The sequence below is a fragment of the Carcharhinus amblyrhynchos genome, chromosome 5 (genome assembly GCF_965287045.1).
Source record: "Carcharhinus amblyrhynchos chromosome 5, sCarAmb.v2.hapA, whole genome shotgun sequence".
Lineage (NCBI taxonomy): Eukaryota > Metazoa > Chordata > Chondrichthyes > Carcharhiniformes > Carcharhinidae > Carcharhinus > Carcharhinus amblyrhynchos.
Genome location: NC_137328.1, coordinates 47,144,763 through 47,171,347, shown reverse-complemented (window position 1 = coordinate 47,171,347; position 26,585 = coordinate 47,144,763). Strand labels below are relative to the sequence as shown.

General features: G+C 40.8%; 1 protein-coding gene across 1 annotated transcript in view; it reads right to left on the bottom strand.

The window, feature by feature from the left end:
* slc27a6 (solute carrier family 27 member 6) overlaps positions 1-26,585 on the bottom strand; it is a 78,226-nt gene that overhangs the window by 23,592 nt on the left and 28,049 nt on the right. The window contains exons 3-5 of the mRNA XM_080188737.1: positions 21,362-21,520; positions 18,414-18,538; positions 7,315-7,509 (exon numbers count right to left, since the gene is read on the bottom strand). Of these exons, the coding sequence (XP_080044863.1) occupies positions 7,315-7,509; positions 18,414-18,538; positions 21,362-21,520 (479 nt within the window). The remainder of the gene's footprint in view (positions 1-7,314; positions 7,510-18,413; positions 18,539-21,361; positions 21,521-26,585) is intronic.

The window sequence follows — 26,585 nt, the reverse complement described above, 5'->3', positions numbered from 1 at the left end:
TGGATTGGAGAAGTTTGGAGAACAGAATCAAAGAGGAGATTGATAGACGTTTTCAAATCCGTGAGGGACCTGGACAGAGTAGATAGGCAGAAACTGTTCCTACTCATGAAGGGGTTGAGAACAAAAAAGGGAACAAATATAATTGGCATAAGAAGCAAGACAAAACAAAACTTTTTTCACACAATGAGGGTTAAAGTCTGGAAAGCACAGTTTGACAGTGTGGGAGATACGGGTTCAAAAGAAGCATTCAAAAGCAAATTTGACCATTATTTGAAAAGGAGGATTATGCGGGGTTATGGGGAAGATGGTGCTGGGTGAATTGCTCGTTTAAAGACCTGGTGCAAACACTTTGGGCTGAATGGCCACCTCCTGCACTGCAACAATTCTGTGATTTTGTGATACGATTGATTGATGGCAGGACCTATGCTAAGCAAAACTGGAAGTAAATTGGGTTCCCCAGGGTGGGAATGAAGGCAAGAAGAGTGCTCCTCCTTTACCGGGCCTCATATCAAATTACATTTTGGCAGCAGCCATATCCACACCTGTTAAAAAAAGCAGATGAACAGACCTGATCCTATTCCACTTCTATTCGGTTCAGCCCAAATTTTCTGACAGGTTCTAGAGCAGGTATTGATAACAAGTTAGGCCCCTGTTTTATTTCACTTAACCAGAGGCTTGAAAAATGGACTCGCCTAATGTTGCTCACCCAAGATTTTGTAAAACATTTTACACTGAAAACTTGAAAATTGCAACATCTTAAGATTGAATCTGAGAATCCTCAAACATTTAGATTTAAGTCATATTTTAAGGGGTTGGAAGTTTGTCAACCTTGTGGCACAGACAAGTTTTTTTGTTTCTGCTGCAAAGAAGTATCAGCGGTGAAAAGGTGAGGGAAGAGAAAAAAAACTGGTATCCATTAAAAATGAACAAAAATTCAGATTTCACTTCTGTACTTCTTGATTTTAATTTTATCCGTGTCCAGAAACTGGCATAAACATATGGAAACTGTCCAAAAAATGTAGAAATCTGCTATTCTGCTATACCCAGCATTGATATCTTCTGTTAATCCTGAATGGATTCTTGGGTAAAAAGTTTCAGACCAAATTTTTTGATGACCATACTTAAATTCCCTGATTTTGACTAGAGCAGGCAAAAAAAAGCCATTGCATAGAATTTTAACTCAAGTATCTCAATTTGAGTAGCACTTATCTGTCATCTCCTCAAACTGAGAATAGGAGTGGTATCATGGCCGGTGTATAACAGCAGTAATTGTTCAGGGATTACTCTTCAGGTTCTGTGAGGAAAAGGATGGTCAACTGTGGTTGAGTTATTGGCAGAGATTGACTACGTGACACTTTGGCCTTGTGATATCAGATTATGTGGTGTCTGCATTTTTTTAAAGTTTAAGTTTATTTATTAGTGTCACAGGAGGCTTATATTAACATTGTAATGAAGTTACTGTGCAAATCCCCTAGTCACCACATTCCAACACCTGTTTGGGTACACTGAGGGAGAACTTAGCGTGGCCAATGTACCTATCCAGCTCATCTTTTGGACTATGGGAGGAAACCAGAGCACCCGAAAAAACGCACGCAGACGTGGAGAGAACGTGCAGACTTCACACGGAGCTGGGGATTGAACCCATGTGTCTGGTGCTCTGAGGCAGCAACATCTGTTACAGCATTACCTTATAAAGGTCAGTCCTCCTGCAGTTGTCTATCTCTGTTCATAGTTTTACACCAACCACTATTCTGCGGATGTTCCAAGAACCAGGAAGCCTTCCTCAGAAAGAGAAGCAGGGAAACTATGGGTGGGTAAAGAGACAACTAATGGTGGCAGTGTGGTTCACAGAGTAAAAATCAGAAGCGTGTCCTTGATCCCACCAGTAACCAATAGTAATTAACTAAAATTGCACAATAACTATATTAATACTAACAATATTCAAACTCCATTCATAGCTAATAGTAATGGAATAACTCACTGGTAGTTCATATGTATCAATCTCATTATTGAACTATTGTTAATTCTATAATATGTTGATATTCATCTTTTAACTACAGCTAGAAGCTATCACAATGTTTGGTCAGGGAGTCTAGTTGGAGCCACTTGTAATAGGCCCCTTATTGTTATATATTTGTCTCTTTTGGCTCACCATGGAGCCCTGCTGTAGTAATGTATGTAAAGAAGCGACGCAATGCATTGTAGAGAGGGAAACAGAACCAGAATATGAGAGAAAACACAACACAATAAAGTTCTGTTAATTTATCGAGTATTCCTAAGTGTCATTCTCAAAATATACAACAAAACTAGTGATGAGGATAATGGACAAGCATTTGCTCAATCACATGGAAGAAGTTAAACAAAGGAGAGTCAGAGAAAGAGATTGCTGCTTACGGGGAAAGTCAATTGGCTAGTGTGGATGTGAGTAAAAAATACTATGAAAATAGATTCTAGAGCTGGCTGTAGTAAATGATAGACTGAAGTTCAAATTAATGTCTTGTGTAAATAAGAAAACCAAAGTAGCGGCTGGAAATGTGGTTGCAAAATATCATACAGGAAATTTGTATGAATAAAAATGGCAGGAGTTTTCGGCATCTTGGAGCTTTTGATGAGAGTGGGGAGCTGTGGAATTCTTACACTGAGCATTTTAATTATTTTGCACTGGTGTACAAAATAGATGAAGACATTATGGTGCCCATCGTGTTCAGGAAAATGGGCATCATAATGTCTTCATCTATTTTGTACACCAGTGCAAAATAATTAAAATGCTCAGTGTAAGAATTCCAAAGCTCCCCATTCTCATCAAAAGCTCCAAGATGCTGAAAACTCCTGTCATTTTTATTCATACAAATTTCCTGTATGATATTTTGCAACCACATTTCCAGCCGCTACTTTGGTTTTCTTATTTACACAAGACATTAATTTGAACTTCAGTCTATCATTTACTACAGCCAGCTCTAGAATCTATTTTCATAGTTTTTTTATTCACATTTTCCTGAACATGATGGGAGGAAAATTGTTTAATCTCTTTTGCATTCTTGCGCAACTTGACAAGCCAAGCACTAAAATGTACAAGCAAGTTGTGCAAATTTTGCAAGCACATTTTTCACCAAAATCAATAGTGATTGCAGATCACTTTACATTCCATAAAGAAACCAATCACAAAATTTGTTGCAGTACTTAAAAGACTTTCAGAATATTGTGAATTAGGAGATGTGCTTAATAACACCATTTGTGACAGGCTTGTTTGTGATCAATGCAGTGAAGCACTATAAAAATGTGGTGAAGAGGTATTGTTAATGGACTAGTGAACTAGAGACCCAGGGCAAGGTGTGGAGACCTGGGTTTGAAGGGACCTGCGTTTGAACCATACCATGGCAGATTGTGAAATTTGAATTCAATTAAAATCTGGAATTAAAAGTTGATAATGATGGCCATGAAACCATTGTCAGTTGTTGTAAAAACCCATCTGGTCCACTAATATCCTTAAGGGAGAGCTAAGTTCCCGGACCAGAACCTCAAAGTATATTACAAAGCAACAATTGGCCTCCAGTGCCTCCATTTTCTCTTATGTAGAGCCATTCCTCCTGCCACTTTCTTTTTCAAATATTTACCTTTAATACCTTCAATCTCTTTTAGATATTTCACTTCTAACATATTGTGAAGTCCGCAAGTTTAATTCATCCAGAATGTTTACAACTTTATTGCCATCACTCCCACCCACCATGTTGTTGAGACTACTGCCAGCTCTGCTCCATAGCCACCATATTGCTCTCTCTTAGTCTAGCCTCTTTGCCCAAACCACAACCATCCGTGACTGACCCCACTCTCTCCTTTGTAACTCCATCCCCAAACACAATCCTGTCTCTTGCATCTGCCCCAACTCCCCATGTCCGCTATTGCACTCTTTCCACCACCACCACATCACTCATCCACTCACCCCCAACAAGCTCAAACCACATACACAGAGTCAATTCACCCAAACATCAGACCTCCCTCTGCTTCACCTCAACAGTCCAGATTGTTTCCCCAGTGGCCAAACCAGTTTCTGGCTAACTCTAAGCGGGAACAAGCCCTGCAGACATGTACTTCACTTCTTTGGAGTCTTTTCTCATATATCTGACCAAAATCTTTGTTGTGCCTTCTGCCCATCCCTGGCTTCAATCTCATTTCTTTTAGACAGCAGAGAGTGGCGGAAAATTTAATTGTAGTATGTGAGTTAAAATGGCCTGTGCCTCAACGTGAACTTTCTGTAGTTCCTCCCATCCCCAACTCTTGCTTGTCCTTGCTTGAAATTGATCCTAATGTGTTGTAAAATCTTCTCTCAAATGAACATTTGTCTTAGTTGGAGTTTTGAGCCAAAAACAGGAAGCAGAGCACAAACCGAAGCAAACAGCTATGAACAATAAGCTCTTTATAGTTCCCTATCACACGACACAATACTCAAGTCATTCCTGGTGCAAGTGGAAGAACAAAATATGCAACATTATTCTCTTGCCATCAGTTGACTCAGCTGTACCAGGTTTCACATTATTTTCAAACTGCAGCATGGCTTTCAGCTTAAGTTTGAAAAATCAAAAGGGACACAAAGGCTGAGCGGCACAGCAGACTGCAGTGGGTATTCTTTTATTTAGAATTGCAGCAGGCCAACAAAGAAGCAAGCAGTGTTAAACCAGCTCTTTGCACATTAAAAAAGTTGAAAAATTAAACTTCAATTATCCCCAAGCTTTCCAACATTTTAAGATTTCACTTTACCAGAAGGGAAGCTGCTGATATCAAATGACACAAAGTATGAAGTTAAAATTCCACAACACCCCACACCTATGTAAGCCACTCTGTTAATATCCAATACGATAGATTCTGGTTATTCATATTGCTTTGCACGTAGAGTCCCATACTCATTGATGACTAGATGTTACACGATAATGCTAATAATGATAAATAATGATTGCGCAACTCAAATCTTTAGTCCACAGGACGAAAGAGATGCTCTTAATTCTGACACCCCAGCGGAAATTCTTACCATCTCCAATCTCTCGGAAATCGGACATAAAGTCATACATAGAGGGCAGAAAAGGACCTTCGAGTCTGCACCATCAAGAAGGTAGTTACAATGAACAAAGGTACAGAAGAATAATGGAGCAGGTAATGGAGTGAAATAAAGTCAAACCACTGTTAATGAGAGAAATAAAGAGTTGGAAAGATTTAATTGAGAAGGAGAAAAAAAAGAGACAAGGCGGAAAATTAAAGAACAAAATTGAATTGTAAAGATCTCTAAAAATCATTTGCAGGAATGAGACTTCACAGTTTTAACTGTTTACTTTCTGGGCAGAAACAAAAAACACACTGTTGCACTGTTAACAAGCCTGAGCTTTCGGTGGTGAGTTTAATTGTGAAATGCAACAATTTCTTGAGCCTCGAGTGGTTGATCACGAGCTGCTGTTTTCACAAGCCTAAAGGCAGAGTGATGCAAATCATCCAGCAGTTTGTGGCAATTCATGGCCCTCTTTTCCTCATTTTGAGTTGCTAAATGATTTCCACACCAAAAAACCATGAAACTAGCTGTTATTTTTCTTGCATATTTTGGATCAACATGCTATTTGTGACTACAGTCCACACACAGTATCTAAATTTGTGTGTTTGTATGGTGTTTAATAAACAAGCAAAATTTGTGGTCCAACCTCAAGAAATAATTTGCTGATTAAATTAAATATCCAGTGATGTTAAATAGTTGACAATACAATCAAGTGCTGTTTAAAACAGTTCCTAAATTAAAGACAAAATTTAATTATCTAATACTACACCAGACAATGCATGAATAGATTCCCTGAGCTGGTTCATTTATCCCTTTAGTGGTGTTGTTGTGTTACAGATCACTCAGGAAGTCTCAGTTGTTATGGCAACATGCCCTTATACATGTATGTTGTAGTCTGGAGCTTTGGCTAGTGATGGTAGAGGTTCCAATGTTCTTTCCATCATATGGCTAACTAGGAATTTCTCCCACTCTTACTGTCTGCCATTGTGTTGGAAAAAATTGCAAGTAGATAATCTGTTTGACCTTCTTTGGCCATTAAGTTTGTGAGGTATAAGGGTCTGGCACATATAAGGTTAAAATGGGACTCAAACAGCACTGGGAAAGCAGAAAGCAATCAAATATTTGGTAAAATTGTGAAACAGGTGGGTCTGAGGGTTCCACTGCTGAAATGCAAATTTCCATATACGTCAGTGTGAGCAGCTTGACCAGCGAGGGAGGAAAAATGCAATGGAGATGAACACAGCATTCATCCAGCCTGAGAAAAAAATGAGCTAAGTTACTAACTACCTATCACAGCAGTCTGGAGTTAGGCAGAACTATGTGTACAAGCTAATGTGGACAGAGATCTTACCTTGAGCCCTTTACTGTAAATACGTACTATTTCTTGTAGTTAATAAATGCATATTGTTAACCCACTTAAGACAACAAAGACTTCAGTAAGCCCTACCAAACAGCATCCAACATCTTATGGCAGTCCTGGAGTGAGACTTGAACCTGGAGCTCCTGGCTCAGAGGCAGGGAGTTGCACCACAAGACCTCCTCATCACAGCAGTAACTCTCACCTATTCTAACACTGGTCTCCAGTGACCTTATCTGTTCTTCTGAATATAACAGTCAATCCCCCCTGAAGGATTTGGTTGGGATTTAAACACCCTTGGAGATTGCTTGTGCCACCTTTTCAGCAACTGCTTCACCATATAGAGCTGCCCCTTGTTGATGTAACAGTAGTGATTACATTTCAAAAAGTTATCAAGTTCATGAAGGATTTTGGGATATGATCATCTATTATACAAATGTAGTTCTAGTTCACTTGCACAAATATGCGAATCGCAAGTAGTCATTTTCTGTTTTATAAATGAAATTTATTTCCTTGCTTCTAGTTTCCCCAGTTGCAAATTATAGTTTTTTTTTAATTTCTGCATTACTAGTAAATATAACCATTTTCCATAAGAATGCAGAAATGCAAACATATTAACAGCATCAAACAAACAGATGTAGGGATTAACTCACCAATGTACGATCCAGATAAATAAAACTCCAGTTAGTTTCTTACATTACAGATTCCCTCCATCGTCAAATTTGCAACAAGCTATCGATGGGTATGCAGGGACCAGGACATTATATCAGAAAGCTAGAAAGTGGAAATCACTCCCTGTTCCAATCATCCAACACAATCAAATTTACTCCCAAAATAATCAGGATTCTTAGAGGCAGGAGATTAAACCAGGCCATCCAAATAATTTCCAATTTTCATTCCTACAGGCTCAATTTTAACTCACCTTATATAGGTAACTGGTGCGTCCCACAGCTCCCAACTTGCCTGTGTAATTCATGAAGAAAATATTTCCTTCTGTTGCACCATAAAACTCACACATCTTAATATTGCCAAATCGCTCTAGAAATTCTTTCCAGACCTCAGACCTCATACCATTTCCAACAGCCATGCGCACCTGGTGATTAGTTTCTCCTTCTATCTGTAAAACAAAAAAAGAGTTCAAGCTAAATATACATGTACACTGATGAAGTAGCAATGAAAAAGCAGCCATCACAAACAACAGTGTGGGTTTTATTTTAAAAGTAATGTCCGTTCGTTCCATACAGTGCATGTCTGCATGAGTTTCCTCTGGGTGCTCCGGTTTTCTCCCACACTCTAAAGATGTACAGGTAAGCTTAATTAGCCATGTTAAATTGTCCTCAATATCCCAAGATATGTTGCTTAGTGGAGTAAATATGTGGGGTTCCAGGGCGAAGGCCTGGAGAACATGCTCTGTTGGACAGTTGGTGCAGACTCGATGGGCTGAATGGCTTCCTTCTGTAAGAATTCTATGGTCCTAATTTTATGAATCAGTGACTTCAGTAGAACTTTAAAAGTAGTAACTTGCGTTTTTTTGTTGAATTAATTTACGTTCACCCTTCTCGTACTTCTTAAAACGATAAGACTATTTAATAGCATTAGGATATTGGGCGGAATTTTATGGCCTTGTTCTTCCTGAAACCATAAAATCCCACCTGAGATCAACAGACCTTTCCATTGTCCGCCCTGCACCCACTCTGATTCATGTGGCGGGCAGGGCATTAAAATTCCAAGCATTGTGCTATCCTTTATGTTAACAAGACTGAATTGTGAGCAATTGCAATAGATTCCTTTTACAAAAATTGCATGCTCTTGGAGATGGGTTAGCCTGCTGAGAACATAGGAAAGGGATGACAAAGGAACACTGCACTTCCCTATTTACAACCAATCTGAAACATGATAAAAAATTAAACAAATAAGTTAAGTTTAAATCTATTAATATCATATCAATGTTATAATTAGCTAGATTTAGAATTTGCTGCCATAATATTCAAAACTCTTCTTAGATTTCAATAACTATAAAAAATCCAAATACTAAAGCTCTGCTAGATTTATGAACTGTTGAATAATTGTAATCGAGGACAGTATTACATTTCCCACATCAGGTCAAGTCTTCATCACTCCTTGAAAGGTTTTCACACTCCAACAGTCATATACCAGAATCCACAGGGTGGAAGAAAAAAAACTTTTTAACACAGTTCATTTCATAAATTGTAACCATTGCAAAGGCAGTCTTCCATCTCTTAAAAGATCCGTCTTTCTTTGTGCTAGCCGATAAAAAAGTCAGAACAGACAACCACAATGATGTGTGAAGGCATTTAGTATGAACCATAAAAGAATGTGAAGCACAAATATTCAAAATTCAATAGCTTAATATTTTAACATTTAATTCTCCTGAAACAAATCTCCTTTCTACTGACTGAACTCAACAACAGTAAGAAGTCTCACAACAGTAAGAAGTCTCACAACAGTAAGAAGTCTCACAACACCAGGTTAAAGTCCAACAGGTTTATTTGGTAGCAAACGCCACTAGCTTTTGGACCACTGCTCCTTCATCAGATGAGTTGGAGATCTGTTCATAAGCAGGGCATATAAAGACACAAATTCAATTTACAGAATAATGATTGGAATGTGAGTCTTTACAGCTAATCAAGTCTTAAAGGTACAGACAATGTGATTGGAGAGAGCATTAAGCACAGGTTAAAGAGATGTGTATTGTCTCCAGACAGGACAATTAGTGAGATTTTGCAAGTCCAGACAAGTTGTGGGGGTTACAGATAGTGTGATATGAACTCAAGATCTCGGTTGAGGCTGTCCTCATGTGTGCAGAACTTGGCTATCAGACTCTGCTCAGTGACTCTGTTGTGTGTCGTGAAGGCTGCCTTGGAGAACACTTACCTGAAGATCAGAGGCCGAATACCCGTGACCGCTGAAGTGTTTGCCAATAGTAAGTGTTCCCCAGTATCTCTCAATTCCTTCTCACTTTACAACAGTACTTTTCTGTTTCTTATTTGTCGTAGGAATGTGGGCCGTGATTTTCCCAAAAGCGCTGAATTGGTGGGAAAACTGTTTTAGATCCTCACTGTTTTTGTCAGTTCGGTTTCTCATTTGAATCTCTGCACTCTGTGCACTGCAGAGGTCCCAATCAGGAATCTCATGAAAAACCCAGGAGCCTATTCTTGCCGCAGTCTGACAGTTCTAGAAATCTGTGCGTGTGCACTAGTCCTGATCTGTCAGATTCCCCGTTTACTGGCCAGCCCTATCACTGGCCAGCGTGAGACTCCCACAGTGCTGCACCTCCGGTCCCTCCCATGGCCTGATCGTGGCCCCACAACAATTCCCTGGCCAGCCCTGACCCTGCCTGCCCCAGAACACCCTGATATCCCTCTCAGCGGTGGCAATGCCCCCAACCCCCTCACCCCAGCAAACCCACCCACCCCCTAACCTGGTCAGATCTCTCCCCTGGGATGCAGCTCCCCCCGATGGGTAGTGCCATGGTGCCCCCTGGGCGTGGGCACTTTGTCCCTTGGGCAGTGCTAGGGGCACAGGCTGACACTGCCAGGATGCCCTGGCACTCAACCTCGTTGGGCCCCCCAATTGCCCTCCCTTCATTCTGGCGGGGTCTCCCGTTAGTTTCCACAAATGTGGGGAGTTCCTCTAAACCCCGCCAGAATGAAGTCCTGGCGGGGTGGGAGATTCAATTAGGACCAGTAAGTTCCCGATAATGAAATGTAAAATACATTTAAAACATACTAAAAAAAGATTCAAATTATTTAGCTGCCTTACCACTGGTTTCCAGCGCCGCCTGGCCTGCGACAATTTGTCGACTCTGAGAGATATGCATACATTCCTGGTGCATGCGCAAATCCCAGAACAAGGCCGGCGACACACATTTCCCATCCTGACCTGCCAGAAAAGTTGTGGGTTGGGATGAGATAACCACGGCCATGGGCCATGCTGGCAAGACAATATTTACTTCCTAGCCTTGCATTGAGAACCAATCTGGTAAGGAACATAAATAGGTCTAGGAATGGGAGTAAGCCATTCATCCCTTTCAGCTTGCTCCAGGGTATTCAATAAGATTCTGGCTGAACAGGCTGTGCTTTCAACTCTGCTTTTCCATCTGCTTCACACAACCCTTGACTCCCTTGCCTATCAAAAATCTATCTCGCTTTGGCTTGAATAAATTCAACGACCCAGCCTCTACTGCTCTTTGAGGAAGAGAATTCCACATATTAATGACCCTCTCAAATAAAAGGATTCTCCTTCTCACTATATTAAACAGTAGATCTCTTAGGCTGGAAAGACAGGAATCAGAGCGGGCGAGGGGGCGGACCATGGAAAGGTCCATTGATCTTGGGCAGAATTTTACAATTTCAGGACGAGTGAGGCTATAAAATCCCGCCTTATTCTTAAACTGTCCCCTGGTTCTAGTCTGTCCCACAAGTGGGAACACCCTGCCTATCAACCCCCTTTAGAACTTTACATATAATATGAAATTGGAGTCACATAAAAAACAGGGGTTGGGGTAATGGTCTGAAGTTCCCTTTCCTGCATGTCAGTTTTTAAAACAATCTGGATTCTTTCTTAGGATAGAATCACAGAATTTAGGAAATAATGTCATTTGACCCATCTTGTCTCTATTGGCATTTTGAAGAATGACCCAATCTGTTCCCTCCTCAGCTCTCCCTCAAAACCCTCCAAATGTTTCCTTTTTGAAGTATATGTCCACTTTTTAAAGTTACTTTTGAATCTGCCCCCACTACTCTTTCTGGCAAAACATTCCAGACCATAGTATCCCTCAGAGTAAAATTATTTTTTTATCTTCCCATACCCCCAGCTGTTTTGCCAATTTCCTTCAGTATGTGTCCTCTAGCTATATAGTAAAGACAAGTCATGTGGAATGTCATGCTCATCAAGTCATGCTCAATCATTTCCACATGACTTGTCTTCACAGAATATTACGCATCCGTTAGCAAGACGAAGTACCAGACATTGAAGTTCTCTCTAGAGCAAGACTACCATCAGTTCACACACTGCTGATGAGAGCGCAGACCCGATGGGCAGGTCATGTCATCCATATGTCAAACGAGCGCATACCCAAGCAGCTCCTTTTTGGGGAACTCTCTGCTGGAAGACTCTCGCATGGAGGGCAGAAGAAATGTTTCAAAGACACACTCAAGGCCTCCCTGAAGTCGCTTGACATTGACACGACCACGCTGGCACAAAACTGCCCTACCTGGCGCTGCCTCATCCACAAAGGCTGTCAAGCTTATGAAGCAAGGTGTATTGTTGAAGCACAACTTAAGCACAAGCTGCGCAAATCCAAAGCCACCAGCGCAACAACTACAGTGTCTACACAAGTCTGTCCAATATGTGCCAGGACATTCCATGCCTGAATTGGCCTGATAAGTCATCTTCGAACACACCGCAACCAGCCTCAAAGTGACTAATGGTGTCGAGGTCCTCATCGATGACGATGGACGAACAACATATAGTAAAACATGAAAATCTCATCATCTCAGTACTAAGTGGCTTCCCCTCTATTTTGAAACTGTATCCCTGAATTGTAGACTCCCCAGACCATCTTTATTTGTATCTACCCTGCTTATACCTTTTAATATTTTGTAGGTTTCAGTGAGATTACCTCTCATTTTTTGAAATGCTAGAGAATACAATCCCAGTTTCCCCAATCTCTCTTCATAAAACAGTCCTGCCAAACCAGGAACAAGTCTAGTGAACTTTCATTGCACTCCCTCTAGGGCAATAATATCCTTCCTAAAGTAAAGGGGCCAAAACTTAACACCGTACTCCAGGTTTGGTCTATGTATGGATACAACTGAAGCAAGACTTTGCTACTCCTATACTCAAACAGTAGCATTCAGTGACTTATTGATGAGGACACCTAGGCCCATTTGCACACCTACACTTTCTAATTTCTTATCATTTAAGAAATACTTTTGCGCATCCGTTCCTCTTACAAAAGTGGATAACCTCACATTTTCCCACATTACATTCCATCTGCCATGTTCCATTCATTAATCTGTTCAAATCTCCTTGAAGCCACAATGCATCTTCCACACAACACACATTCCCATCTAGCTATGTTTCTTTGGTGAATTTGGAAATATTACCTTTGGTTCCCACTTCCATACTGTATACTGTGAATAGTTGGGCCCAAGTACTGATTCTTGCATACAACACTCATCACATCCTCCCAACGCGAAAATTACCCTTCATTCCTGCTTTCTACCTGCTCTAGATTACTGAGGGAGACAAGAGATGAAATTGCAGGGCCTCTAACAGAAGTTTTTGTTTCTTCATCGGACACAGGTGAGCTCCCAGAGGGTTGAAGGATAGCAAATGTGGTCCCGTTATTTAAGAAGGGTAGCAAGGAAAACTCAGGTAATAATAGGTCAGTGAGCTTGATGTCTGTGGTACGGAAATTGTTGGACAGGATTCTTAGAGATAGAATCTATACGCATTTAGAACAGAAAAGTCTCATTAGCAATAGGCAACATGGTTTTGTACAAGGGAGGTCATGCCTCACAAATTCTGTTGAGTTTTTTGAGGAGGTGACAAAAATGATTTAACGAGGGAAGGGTGTTGTTTACATGGATTTTAGTAAATCATTTGATAAGACCCCTCATGGCAGGCTGGTGCAAAAGGTTAAATCACACGGGATCAAGGGTGAACTAGCTAGATGGATTCAGAACTGGCTTAGGCATAGAAGACAGAGGCGAGCAATGGAGGAGTCTTTTTCTGATTGGAGGTCTGTGACTAGTGGAACGCCGGCATTCCCACATCATGACTAGTGGTGTTCGGCAGAGCTCTGTAGTGGGACTCTGCTGTTTATGATATATTTAACGATTTATGTAGCTGGTCTGATTAGTAAGTTTGCGGATGATACAAAGATTGCTGCGTTGCGGATAGTGATGAACATTGTCAGAGAATACAGCAGGATATAGATAGGCTGGACAATTGGGCGGAGAAATGGTAGATGGAATTTAATCCAGATAAATGCAAAGTGATGCATTTTGGTAGATCTAATGCAGGGGGGAGCTATACAATAAATGGCAAAACCATCAGGAGTTTAAGCATACAGAGGGATCTGGGTGTGCAAGTTCACAGATCCTTAAAAGGTGGCAACACAGGTGGAAAAGGTGGTGAAGAAGGCATATGGCATGCTTGCCTTTATTGGATGGGGCATAGAGTATAAAAGTTGGCATACGATGTTGCAATTATATAGAATGTTGGTTAGGCCACATTTGGAATACTGCGTCCAGTTCTGGTCACCACACTACCAGAAAAACGTGGAGACTTTGGAGAGGGTGGAGAAAAGGTTTACTAGGATGTTGCCTGACATGGAAGGTCTTAGCCATGAGGTGAGATTGAATAAACTAGGGTTGTTCTCTCTGGAAAGATGGAGGTAGAGGGACGACCTAATAGAAGTTTATAAAACTTTATAGAAGTTTAGGGCATAGATAGGGTGAACAGTTGGAAGCTTTTTCCCAGGTTGGAAATGACAAACACAAGGGGTCTCAAGTTCAAGGTAAGGAGGGCAAGGTTCAATACAGATATGCGGGGGACGTATTTTACACAGCGGGTGGTGGAGGCCTGGAAGGCACTACCAAGCAAGGTGGTTGAGGCAGACACGCTAGATCATTTAAGACTTATCTAGATAGCAACATGAACAGACTGGGAATAGAGGGATACAAACGGATGGTCTAGTTAGGATCACATAATCGGTGATGGCTTGGAGGGCCGAAGAGCCTGTTCCTGTGCTGTATTGTTCTTTTGTTTGTTCAGTATATTATCTCCTGTCCCATATGCTTTAATTTTGCTTCCAACTTCCAATGAGCAACTTCATCAAAAGTCTTCTGAAAATCCAAGTACATTAAGTCCACTGACTCTCCTATATCAATTCTGTTAATACATCTTCAAACAACTCCAACAGGTGAATCAAACATGATTTCCCATTCATAAATCCATGTTGAGTATCCCAACAAGATTATTTATCACATTATTTAGAAATGACTATAATGGCCGAACCATCGGGGAAAATAGAGCTAAAATGAAAATATCGGGGAGATTCAATACATTGGAATGTTTTCTGCTGGTTATTTATATTTTTTAAACTATTAGAATTGTAGGCTACTTAAAGGCTGCGACAATTTGACTGTGTCAATGGAATTAGTGTTTTTGATATGCTGATGAGCCAAGCAATACTGCAAACCGATGTCTACTCAATGCAAGCTGGTAACAGTGGAGAACAGAGCATAAAAGGTTTGAATAGGATTTTAAGAGGTTAAAAGGAAGAGATAAGGTGTGAACTTTGAATACAGGTTCCAAAAGGTAGACTCATGTTTGATTGCTGAAGAGGCTAGTCAAGATAAGGTGAAGTTCAAAAGAGAAAAACTGTATATCAGAAGCATTCAACATGTTCAAGGGTAGTTGTGCAAGGCCACAACGAACAGCAGGAATAACTGTTTTAATTCCTAGCAAGCCGTGAGTGTGAAGAAAGCCTGCTTTGAAAAAACAATTGTTTTGGTCTACCTCAGAATCTATGCCAGAGAGATAATCGCTGGTGCGATAAACATTTCTGTATTTTGTTCATAGTTTTTAAAAACCTATAAAATGTTATAAAGGCTTTGGGGGGAATCTTGTGAGTTCTTTCCCATGACCCTCATCCTGCCCTCACTCATCTGAACCAGCAGCAATCTCTGGTGATGTCCCTGCATCATTACTGACAGCAAACACACTGCTCCCAGTGGCACTGCTAGCGATGGAGAGCTGCTGGTCTCTGACTGGTCAGCGGTTCTTGATGGGCAATAATTCCACATGGGCAATTGCCTCCACAATTAAGAGGCACTTAATTTTCTAGGGCCTCCCATATGGCGTTGGTTTCTCACCAACTGTTGGGCAGGATCAACTCTAAGAATATTAAATCCAGCCCTCTAACTCTTAGCCAATCTTCAATCCATTCTGCAACTGCTCATTTAACACCAAGAGCTTCAATTCTGTTAACAAGCATAAACTCTGGTTCTTAATGAAATGCTTTTTGGAAGCACATATGCACAACATCAACTGCACTGTCCTCATCCACCATCGCTGTTGTGAATCAAATTTAATTATCTTAGAGAAACATAATTTGCTGGCTTTTGTATATTATTCTCAATAGCATCCAATATCCCAGCAATCATCTCATTTACCATAGCTTTATCAATAGAATATGTCAGGATGCTTATCATTTGAATAATTATGATGACCCTAACAGTGTTGTAATGTGTCTTTATCAGTTTGAGGGAAGTGCATCATGTGATCCAGCCTCAGTAACCCATCAGTTTAGAGCTGAACACAGTCTGCACAGCCCTGCTCCTGAGCCTGCAAGCTTTCTAAGCTCAAAATGGACAATGAGGTTATACATCATCAGGTTCAGCTTAATCTGACCAAGCAGCAAGAATTGGAATGAGAGCAGAAAGTTAATTGCCATGTCTGTTAATGTTGAGTAATGAAAAATTCTGGCATGATCAGTTGTGTACTAATCACACAGCTGATCAACATGACAACTACTGTGGAAACAAGGATTGTAATCGAGAGATAAAATTGAGCAGACGTTAATTTCACTGACAGGTATACAATGACCAGTCTGGGTACTGATAACATGACCAAAAAGATACTTTTATGAAAATCCTGCTAAGTTGTACCTCAAACACACAGTGGCATGATCAAATCTCATAGGCAGAATTTTCCCAAAAAATACCAGAGCAGAATTTTCCCATCCTGCCCACCACGGGAATTGTAGCGGGCGGGACATAGGCCGTGCAAAGGTCCGTTGAGCTCGGGTGAGATTTTCCAGTCCTGGGGCGAGCGTGGCTGGAAAATCCCGACCAGAGTGTCGTTTTTGGAGAGAAAATCAGTGCGATTCCCACCAGCCCTTGTAGTGGAAGCTGGATCGTAATCTTCAGGTATTTTGAAAAAATGTTTCTCGTACGTGAAAAACATTGTGCGGCACAAAATATCTGATTCTCCTCCACCTCCCCAGGGTCATCTGAGCACTTCAATAAAGGGGATGGCACATTTAACATCTCCACAACACTTGACCTGATTCAAGCCAGGAGAATGGCAGCAAGGAAACCAGCTCCTAGATCTACAGAGGGGACCCTCTGTATAATTCCTGTAAAAAGGATGCATTTTGGTGCCAGATTATTCGTTCAAGTATTGATTTGCACAGTCTTGCAAAATCAACAAGATTTGATGTGTTGTCATGTGATAAGGCGTTTGTGAATTGAAGACATATCCCTTTGTTTGCAACTTGGGGAGAAGGGGGTCAGGCTATGGTGCCAAAGGCACACAAATGGAAAGTTTTCAGAGATACCCTGTGTTCATCAGGTCCCTGGTATTAAACCTCTGAATTTTAATCATCATGGTGGCCTACTCCATTCAATTCTGGTTCCACCTGTGTACTCATCTCAAATTGCAGCCCTTTCTGAAGGCAGGCTAAAACTATTCTCAAGGCCCCCATCAATTGCAATGTCAGTTCAGGAAGAATGGTCTTAACACTCTAGTGGCCTCTCAATGACTAGTCCAGTAGAGGGATATGTCTCATTGTTGGACTGTTCTACTGTTGCTCAGGCATCATTAGACATGGGAGCATAGGATAGACTTTGTCACCCAGAATACATCCACTGATTTGATTCTCTTCTATCAAGAGATTTTGGAATGCTGGACTATGAATATTGAAGGCATCGTGATTGCTTCCTGCATGTTGGGTGTTCATGTGCAGGATCCTTTGATTATTGCCTCATGTAATCTGAACATTGAGAGAATTTTGCTGTTGACATCATTCACTAGGTATCCTTTGAATATCTATAAAGCAATGTGAGTGCCATCCACAGCACCTCCTAAATCACAGGAAGCCATCAACCCTATACAACTGTGGAGCTGTATCTTGTTGTTGCCTCTCTGCAATCCTGAATCAAAAATACTAATGTAGAGTTGTCTGAATTTGCGCTACTATAGACAGAAACTATACTGTGGAGGATCCTGACAACATTTAGCCTATAGCTTCTATAAATTTCCACTTAAAAATGACCAAAAAGATGAGTAATACCTACTATAGTTGGACTCAAGCCTAACCTATGGGGTCTCAAATGCACGTGAGCCTTGAGCTGCACATTTAAGATCATTACACTAACCTGAAGTACTGAATTTGAGAGGCAAATGAAATTTACATTCAGACAGTATTTCTACAATGGCCAACAGTTATTCAGCAAGCAATCCACTGTACCATTATTGCCAAATGGTTTTAATTTACAATGACAGTAGGGTTAGCAGCAGAATTTATGTAAAATTGAATCCTTCGTATTTCAAAGTTCCACTGGGCAGAAATCAGGTCATCATCAATACACAAAGCTAAATGCAAATAGTTCCCTCGGTCATAAGGTCAGAAGTGGACATGTTTGCTGATGATTGCACAATGTTCAGTACTATTCGCAACTCCTCAGATACTGAAGCAATCCATGTCCATATAAAAGAGCTGGACAACATTCAGGCTTGGACTGATAAGTGGCAAGCTGCACAATTGCCAGTCAATGACCATCTCCAACAAGACAGAATCTCCCCTTGATATTCAATGGCATTAGCATTGCTGAATTCCCTCACTATCAATGGGGGTTACCACTGACCAGAAACCAAACTGGAATAGTTATATAAATATTGTGGCTGGAATTCTGTGTCTGCATTGGCAGTGAGTGCAAAAGGCAATGCAGTGAAAAATCCCCCAAGAGCTGGAAAAGGAGAATCTCGTTGATGAGATATCGTTTTCAGATTTCCCCATGCCCCCGCCACTGACATAATGAGGATCATATCCCAGAAACCTGAGATCCTCATTTCAATTAATTATGATATAAATAAGTTATATTAATTATAAATAAATTTTAATTGTAATTTAGAAAGTATTATATAACCCCCCACAACAGCTAAAATTATAGCTGGGAAAGAATTCTGTCAAATAAAAATTACCTTTGGCTGATTACACAGATAGCGGCAGAGTTCTCCAATGTATTGGAATACTGTAACATTGTACTTTCGACAGTCATTCCAGAACTGGCTAGCTGAGAATTTCCTCTTTAGCACCAATGTTGCACCTAAACACAAAAATGCACCTTTCAAACATTTTGCCGAGTGACAAAATAAATGTTCTCCTAATCAAGTACTGTGAATAAACTTGAGTTTCTATGGCAATTACGATTACAAGGGTCAGCAGCAGAATATATTAACACATATGGGTGGGTAGAAATATAGCCACAGAATTTCAGAGCATAATTTTCAAGTTAAAATTTGGGACCATCAGATAGCTCATTGCGAAAATGCACCAACTAATACAAGGATTGAGACACACCAAACTTAAAACAGAAAATACTGGAAGACATGGCAGCTTTTCAGAATCTGAAAAAGAAGCTAGATTAGCATTTTTCAGGATGCGATGATTTCAATCCAAAATGTTAACCCACCTCTTCTCTTTTCAGGGTTGAAGAATTTACTTCCAACTTTGGGTTTTATTTCAGATCATAACTTGCTTCTTCCTTCTTTTTCCTCATTAACTTTCTCCCTTTCTCCTGAAAATGTTCAATTCTTGTTGACATAAGGTCCACTGGGTGCCAGTTACCTTATACCATATCCAAGTTATCATTATTCAATTAATCAAGTGTGAGTATGGTTCTTGCCTCTAGTAAGGTGTAAAGACCTGTAGTGTCTAATATTTGGGGTGGGATTTTACAGCCTCGTTCAAAGTGAAATTGCAAAATCCCACCCAAGGTCAAAGGGCCTTCCCATTGTTCTGCCCCTCAATCTGAATCCTGTGGCGGGCAGGCTAGTAAAATTCCAGCCTTGATCTTTAATCTATGTTTGATTATTCGATCCCAATCTGAGTAGTGCTGAAGGCTTTACATTGGTTTCACTCACAACAATACTTAGAGAAAAGCAATATCAACTAATGCCCCTTCTTGATTGTTATCCACTCTTTCCTCCTGGGAAGTGCACATGCAGATGATGGTAAGGAGAATATTTCTGGTCTAGATTTACCTTAGGTGCAGGGAGGGAGGTGGACAAAAATTGGAATGCTAGCAGCAAGCTGCCTTTGGATACACAACTAACTTTTAAAGGTTAAGAGCTTTATGTCATCCTTGGGAGAATGACAATATTTGAAGGTGTTTCATAGACAAAGAATGTTTTAAAATCATACAGCTACTTTCAATCAATTTACTGTTTGTACCATCTTCCATGAGTCTTTCACATTCGTTTGAATCATGAGAATAGGTAGGCACCTTCTCCAGAATTCTGTATTTGAATATCAATCAAATTTATGAGCACAGATCCTGGTTAAGGACAAGACCCAAAATCTTTTGACCCAAAGGTTAATATTGTCAATTGCAACAAATAAACATGTTTAAAAATAAACATCTATGATTTAGACTGGTGCTCAATAGTTTTAGAGTAACTTGCTACTTTGGGCTGCATTTTCATTTTGGAGATGGGTAGTGGAAAAATACCCAGTTTGACCTACCCACTTCAGAAGGAAGTGCCAGGAAGGATAAGATTTAAATTTTTAATTCTGGGGTGGGGTGGGGGTGGTTGACGGGTGCAGGCCGCAGTTGGAACAGCCAACCATTGTTTAAAAGGCCCATCTTGGTGCCTTCATCCCAATTACGATAAAAGACGACCTCCAGCTTGCATCTACTTGTCCCCCATACACTCACCATGCCCCATCCACGACCAAAACCACTACCCATGGCCGCTCATACTCCCATGCCAAGGTATTCCCCCCTACCCATCTCCTCTAGCCCTGCATGCCAAGCATATATAAATGAGACTTGGCTAAACAGTCCATTGGACTGTTGAAATATCCAAGTTCCAAGGAAAATGTTGCTTGATTGACAGTTCTGGCTTCCCAATCTATGCTGTCAATTGCACAATGTTTATTTACACACAAAAAGGATAAATTTCAAGTGCTTGCAATTTCAGCAAAGATACGTTAAAGGATCTGGATGTTTGACACTTTTATTGGGTTATTGTAAAAATAATAGATTTTAGGAAAGTGGATAGTTATCAATTAGTTACTTTTTTAATAAAAGCTTCTTTTTAGTACATCCTATTGTCACAGCAGGTTTCATTGCTTCTTCATAATATATAGTGGGTGAATGGGCAGAGAAGTGCCAAAGATTGGCATGTTAGACATGAGGAGCTATGGGGATTTGTTTGTGGGGGGTATATTTTGGCATAGGGGGCATGGGTGCCCATGGGGAGGAGTGCGTGGGAGGAAATAGGTTGGCTTGGGGGCATGAGGTTTTAAGGAGGGGTAGGGGGCATAGCATGCATGGAGTCACAGGAGGCATGAGGGGAAATATGGGGTGAATAGAAGCATATCTTGGCATGGAGGGCATTAGTTGGATCTTTTGAACTTAACATCTAAACGATTCCCTTATGCAGCCTATGGTTCCTGACACCACTGAGATGCTGTGAACCATGATTTTTTGATAAGCTGGCCCATTTCCATGAAAATTGCCAAGCACTAAAATATGCCTATCCCTATCACTGAGCCAGCCAGGTTGGGTGCAGGCTCTTGACATGAACTAGCCTGCCTGGTTAGCCTGCTGCCTCACAGCGCCAGGGACCCAGGTTCGATTCCCAGCTTGGGTCACTGTCTGTGCAGAGTCTGCATGTTCTCCCAGTGTCTGTGAGAGTTGCATTTGGATGCTCTGGTTTCCTCTCACAGTCTGAAAGATGTGCTGGTTAGGAGCATTGACCATGCTAAATTCTCCCTCAGTGTACCCGAACAGGCACTGGAGTGTGGCGACTAGGGGATTTTCACAGTAACTTCATTGCAGTGTTAATGTAAGCCTACTTGTGATACTAATAAATACACTTAAAATTTAAACAGTAATTGCCATTTAATTCAGAAGAAAACCTACCTAACTCAATGCAACCACAGATGCCTAAAAGAGAGGCTGCACCGTGATATAAAGGAAGTGGAACATAGATTATGTCATCCGTGGTGACTCCAAACATCCCAAAGCCAGCACTCGCTCTTAAGCATTGTAGCTGAGTGATCACTGCAGCCTTAGGTAACCCTGGAAAATTTAAGGATTACATTATGCTGAAACACCATTCAACTTTACATGAAAGAAAAAGTAACGAATTATCAAATTGAAAGACTACAAAATTACATTAACCTGGGGAAATTTCTTCTCCAGACATCCAAAATGAATTCAAGGCTTACACAAATAGCAGTGTTCTTCATAAGCATAAAATATGCCTGATTTATAACAGGGATGGCCTCAATTTTAATTATTTTCCCATCTTTCATATCAGATTTAGTTATGGTCATACCTTTTTTTTGGTAAAAGTTCAATATTTATTCAATCATTGGCTGTGGACTTCACAGACAAGCTTAGCATTTATTCCACATCCTTCATTGCCTTTAAGAAGCTGTTGGAGCGCTGTCTTGAACTGCTGAAGTCTGTTTGGTGCAGGTACCCTAGGATTTTGACTCAGTGACAGTGAAGGAATGTCAACATTATTCCAAATCTGAGTGGACGTGACTTGGAAGGAAACTTGCGGGACTTTACCCAATTAAGTGGCAGAGCTGACAGATTTGTAAGCAGCTGAAGAAACCTTGATGAGTTGCTGCAGTGCATTTTGTAAATGGTACACACTGCTGTCACAATGCATTCATGGTGAGGAGAGAAAATGATAACATGGTGGATAGGGCGCTAATCAAGCAAATGCCTTGCCCTGTCAAGTTTCTTGGAGCTGCACCCTTCGAGGAAAATGGTGAGTATTCCATCAAGCTGTAGGCGATGGTCAAGAGGTGCCACAGGTTCACAAGATCTGATCAGCTCTTGTAACCACAGTATATCTGTAGCTTGTCTAGTTAAGCTTGTGGTTAATGATGACCCCCTCAAAACACTGAAGTTGGGGGGTTTGATATTAATGACAATGGGAAGTGATTAGACTCTGCACTATTTGAGATAATCATTACCTGCCACCTTGCAGAGTGAATGTTACTTGTTACTTATCAGCCTAAGCTTGGATGTTGTCCATGTTGTGCATGCAGGCATGGAATGGTTCATTACTGAGGAGTTGTGAATGGAACTAAATGTCTAGGTCAAGAAGCATGTTAAAGAATATTTGTATTTGCATAAAACTTCATTCCCCCCTCTTTGCCTAAAACTCAAAAATGAATGAATAGAATTACAGAAATTAAATCACATTAAAGAATATTTGTATTTGCATCAAACTTCATTCCCCCCTCTTTGCCTAAAACTCAAAAATGAATGAATAGAATTAGAAATTAAATCACCTAGTTTTCAATTCTGATCAGCAGTTTGCACCCATTCCATCCTGGAGTCATATTTTCTCCCAGTTCCCTGCTCTTTCTCTGTACTGTTTTAACACTTTTGCAGCATTTATCTACATCTCTCTTAAAAAAATGAATCAATGTTAACTGCCACTTGTGGTTGTGCATTCCATAGACTAATCATCCGTTTCCATGAAAATTTCTTTGGCCAGCATCTTCCAATCCCCTTGAAATTCCCACCCAAAGTCAAATGGACGTCTGGCTAACTCTCCAAATTTTCTATCCCATCTGTAATGAGTCCTGCCCTCCCTTTTTGCTTTGAATATTAAGCCTTAATTTTGTGCATTTGGTGCTGATTCTTTGGGTGGAATACTACTCACTCGCAAAGTCTCTCATAACTTTGAACAAGGCTGATGCATCTATCTTAACCTTTCACTAAGTCTCCTGCCTTCTGCTCAGACACCTACTGCATTGCATTTATGTTGCAGTGACCCATATACCCTTTCATCTCTCACATTTTGCCTTTTGTAAACATAAAAGCAACTGGCTGTTTACTTGCATAGCTATAGAGCTTTGTATCTTCCTGCCATTAACAGCAAGACTTGGGTTAATCTGTGCATTTATGCATGGACTTCTTTACATTATACAGTTCTAGTGCTAGACAGCAGTCTAAAGAAAGTAATTGACCTGATTATCCCTTAATCTATCTCACCGTGATATTTGCTGAATAGTGTGCATGATGTCAATATAAAATCATACAATGCAGAACAAGGCCATTTAATCCATCATGCCCATGATCATTCTTTGCAATTAGTCCCACTCCCCTGCTCTTTTCCATGCAAAGAAACACAGAAATTAGAAGCAGAAGTAAGCCATTCGGCCCTTCGAGCCTGTTCCATCATTCAGTATGCTCATGGCTGGTCATCCAACCCAATAGCCTGATCCTGCTCCCCCCTCCACGTTTTTTGTTCCCTTTTGCCCCAAGAGCTATATCCAACTCCTTCTTGAAAAAATACAATGTTTTAGCCTCAACTGCTTCTGTGGTAGAATACACAGGCCCATCACTTTTTGGGTGAAGAAATTTCTTCTCATCTCAGTCCTAAAAGGTTTACCCCTTATACTTAGACTATGACCCCTGCTTCTGGACCACCACCCCGCCCCCCACCCTCCATTGGGAACATCTTCTTGTATCTACCCTGTCTACTCCTGTTAGAATTATATAGGTTTCCATGAGACCATCCCCCTGCCCCCATCTTGAATTCCAGTGAATATAATCCTAACAGATTCAATCTCTTCTCAGGTAAATTGTTGTTGCGCTCCCTCCAGAGCCAGAACATCCTTCCTCAGATAAGTGGAGCAAAATTGCATACAATATTCCAGATGTTGTCTCACTAAAGCTCTGTATAATTGCAGAAAGACATCCTTGCTCCTGTACTCAAGATCTCTCGCTTTGAAGGCCAACACACCATATGCCTACTTCACTGCCTAATGCTCCTGCATGCTTACTTTCAGCAACTAGTGTACAAGGACACCCAGGTCTCATTGCACATGGCCTTCTCTCCATCTATAGCTATTCAGATAATAATCTGCCTTCTGTTTCTGTTACTAAAATGGATGACCTCACATTTATCCACATTATATTGCATCTGCCATGCACTTGCCCACTCACTCAGCTTGTCCAAATTACACTGAAGTTTCTTTGCATCCTCCTCACAGCTCACTCTCCCACCCAGCATTATGTCATCTGCAAATCTGGAGATATTGCATTTAGTTTGCTCATCTAAATCATTAAGATACATTGTGATTAGCTGGGGTCCCAGCATTGATCCCTGCGGTACCCCACTAGTCACGACCTGCCTTTCATAAAATGACCCATTTATTTAAACTCTTTGTTTCCTGCCTGCCAACAAGTTTTCTATCCATCTCAATACACTATCCCAATTCCATGCACTTTAACTTTACATCCTAATCTTTTATGTCAGACTTTGTCACAAGCCTTCTTAAAGTGCAGATATGCTACATCTACTGGCTTCCTCTCATCAACTCTACTCGTTACATCCACAAAGAATTCCGGTAGATTTGTCAAGCATGATTTCCCTTTCATAAATCCATGCTGACTCTCCACAATCCACTGTTTCCCAAATGTTTTGCTATAAAATCCTTGATAATGGATTCTAGAATTTTACCAACTACTGATGTCAGGCTGACTGGTCTATAATTCCCTGTTTTTTCTCTACCTCCTTTTTAAATAATGAGACTACATTAGCTACCCTCCAGTCTGCAGGAGCTGTTCCAGAATCTAGAGAATCTTAAAAGATGACCACCAATGCATCCACTATTTCCAAGGCCACCTCCTTGAGGCAGATTATCAGGTCCAGGGGGTAATCTGGAAATTTCCATCAATTTTCCCAATACCATTTCTCTACTAATGCTGATTTCCTTTAGTTCCTCCCTCTCACAAAACCCTGTGTTCCTCAACATTTCTGGTACATTATTCGTGTCCTCTTTAGTGAAGACAGAACTAAAATATGTACTTAGTTGGCCAGCCATTTCTATATCCCCATTATAAATTCCCACAATTCTGATTGTAAGGGACCTACATTTGTCTTCACTAACCTTCTTCTTTTCACCTACCTATAGAAACCTTGACTGTCAGTTTTTATGTTCCCTGCAAGCTTATTCTCATGCTCTGTTTTGTCCTTAATCAATCCCTTGATCCTCCTTTGCTGACATTTGCAACCCCTTAACAGAAGAGCACTGGCCAAGCAAACTAAGCGCTCAAAGTCATCACTGTGCTTTTTTTTTGCCTCTAGCCAGGGATTTGTAAGTGATATTTGTAGAATCCCTGTGATAAATACTACAAAAATATTTAAAGATATTTAAAGATATTTGTAGAATCTCTCAATCTGTTGCCCTGAAAGGTGACCAACGTCATGTTTGTCAAGTTTTAAAATTTTGCTTGTTTTTGTATGGTCAGTCTTTCAATGCAAAGTATCTTTAAATATTTTTGTAGTATTTATCACAAGGATAAGGCTTGCATTGTAGGTTCCAGGCTGTGTGGCCACTCGTACACTCAGTTTAGTGGGAACATCGATTTGCACTTATGTGCACATCTCAATTGATGAGGCCAGGTAGACTGATTGGATGCCTAGATTTGCTACTCTAGCTGGCTTCCCATTGGTCCAGGGAGTCATTAATTATACACATGGAGATCAAGGTGTCCCTAGATCATCAACAGCTCTGTCAGCAGAAAGCACTTCCACTCTGTCAATGTTCAGCTCAAATACACCCACAGAAAGATCACAGGCATGTCTGCATGATATTTCCCAGGGTCCTGTCATGAAGCTTTCATTCTGCACATGTCAAGCCTCCCTGAGATTGACATGCCTCAAAGTACAGTTAGCAGATGGCTCCTTGGAAACAAAGGCTACCCTCCAAAGACCAAGTTAATGTCACCACTGAGGAGCTCAGTCAATGATACCCAGGAGAAGTGCAAATAGTGTGACCACCAGAGCTGCGATAGACATGCTGTTGGGATGCTGAAGTACTTGAGATGCTTGGACAGATCTGGGGAACGCTTCAGTACGCACTAACCTAGGTAGCCAGAATGATAGTGCTCTGCTGCATCTTGCACAACATGGCAGAGCAACAAAACCTAGGAGTTGTAGGGAGAGAAAGATGATGAGCACCCTGCCTTTTCAAAGGAGGAGAAACAACAGGAGGAAAATGAGCATGACTGCGTGAGAGCACCAGCATCTGTAAAAATAACTGTGCAAGGTGGTCAGGATGTCTTCATTTAGGCAGGTTCACTTGGAATGAGATAGTGCACCCGTCAG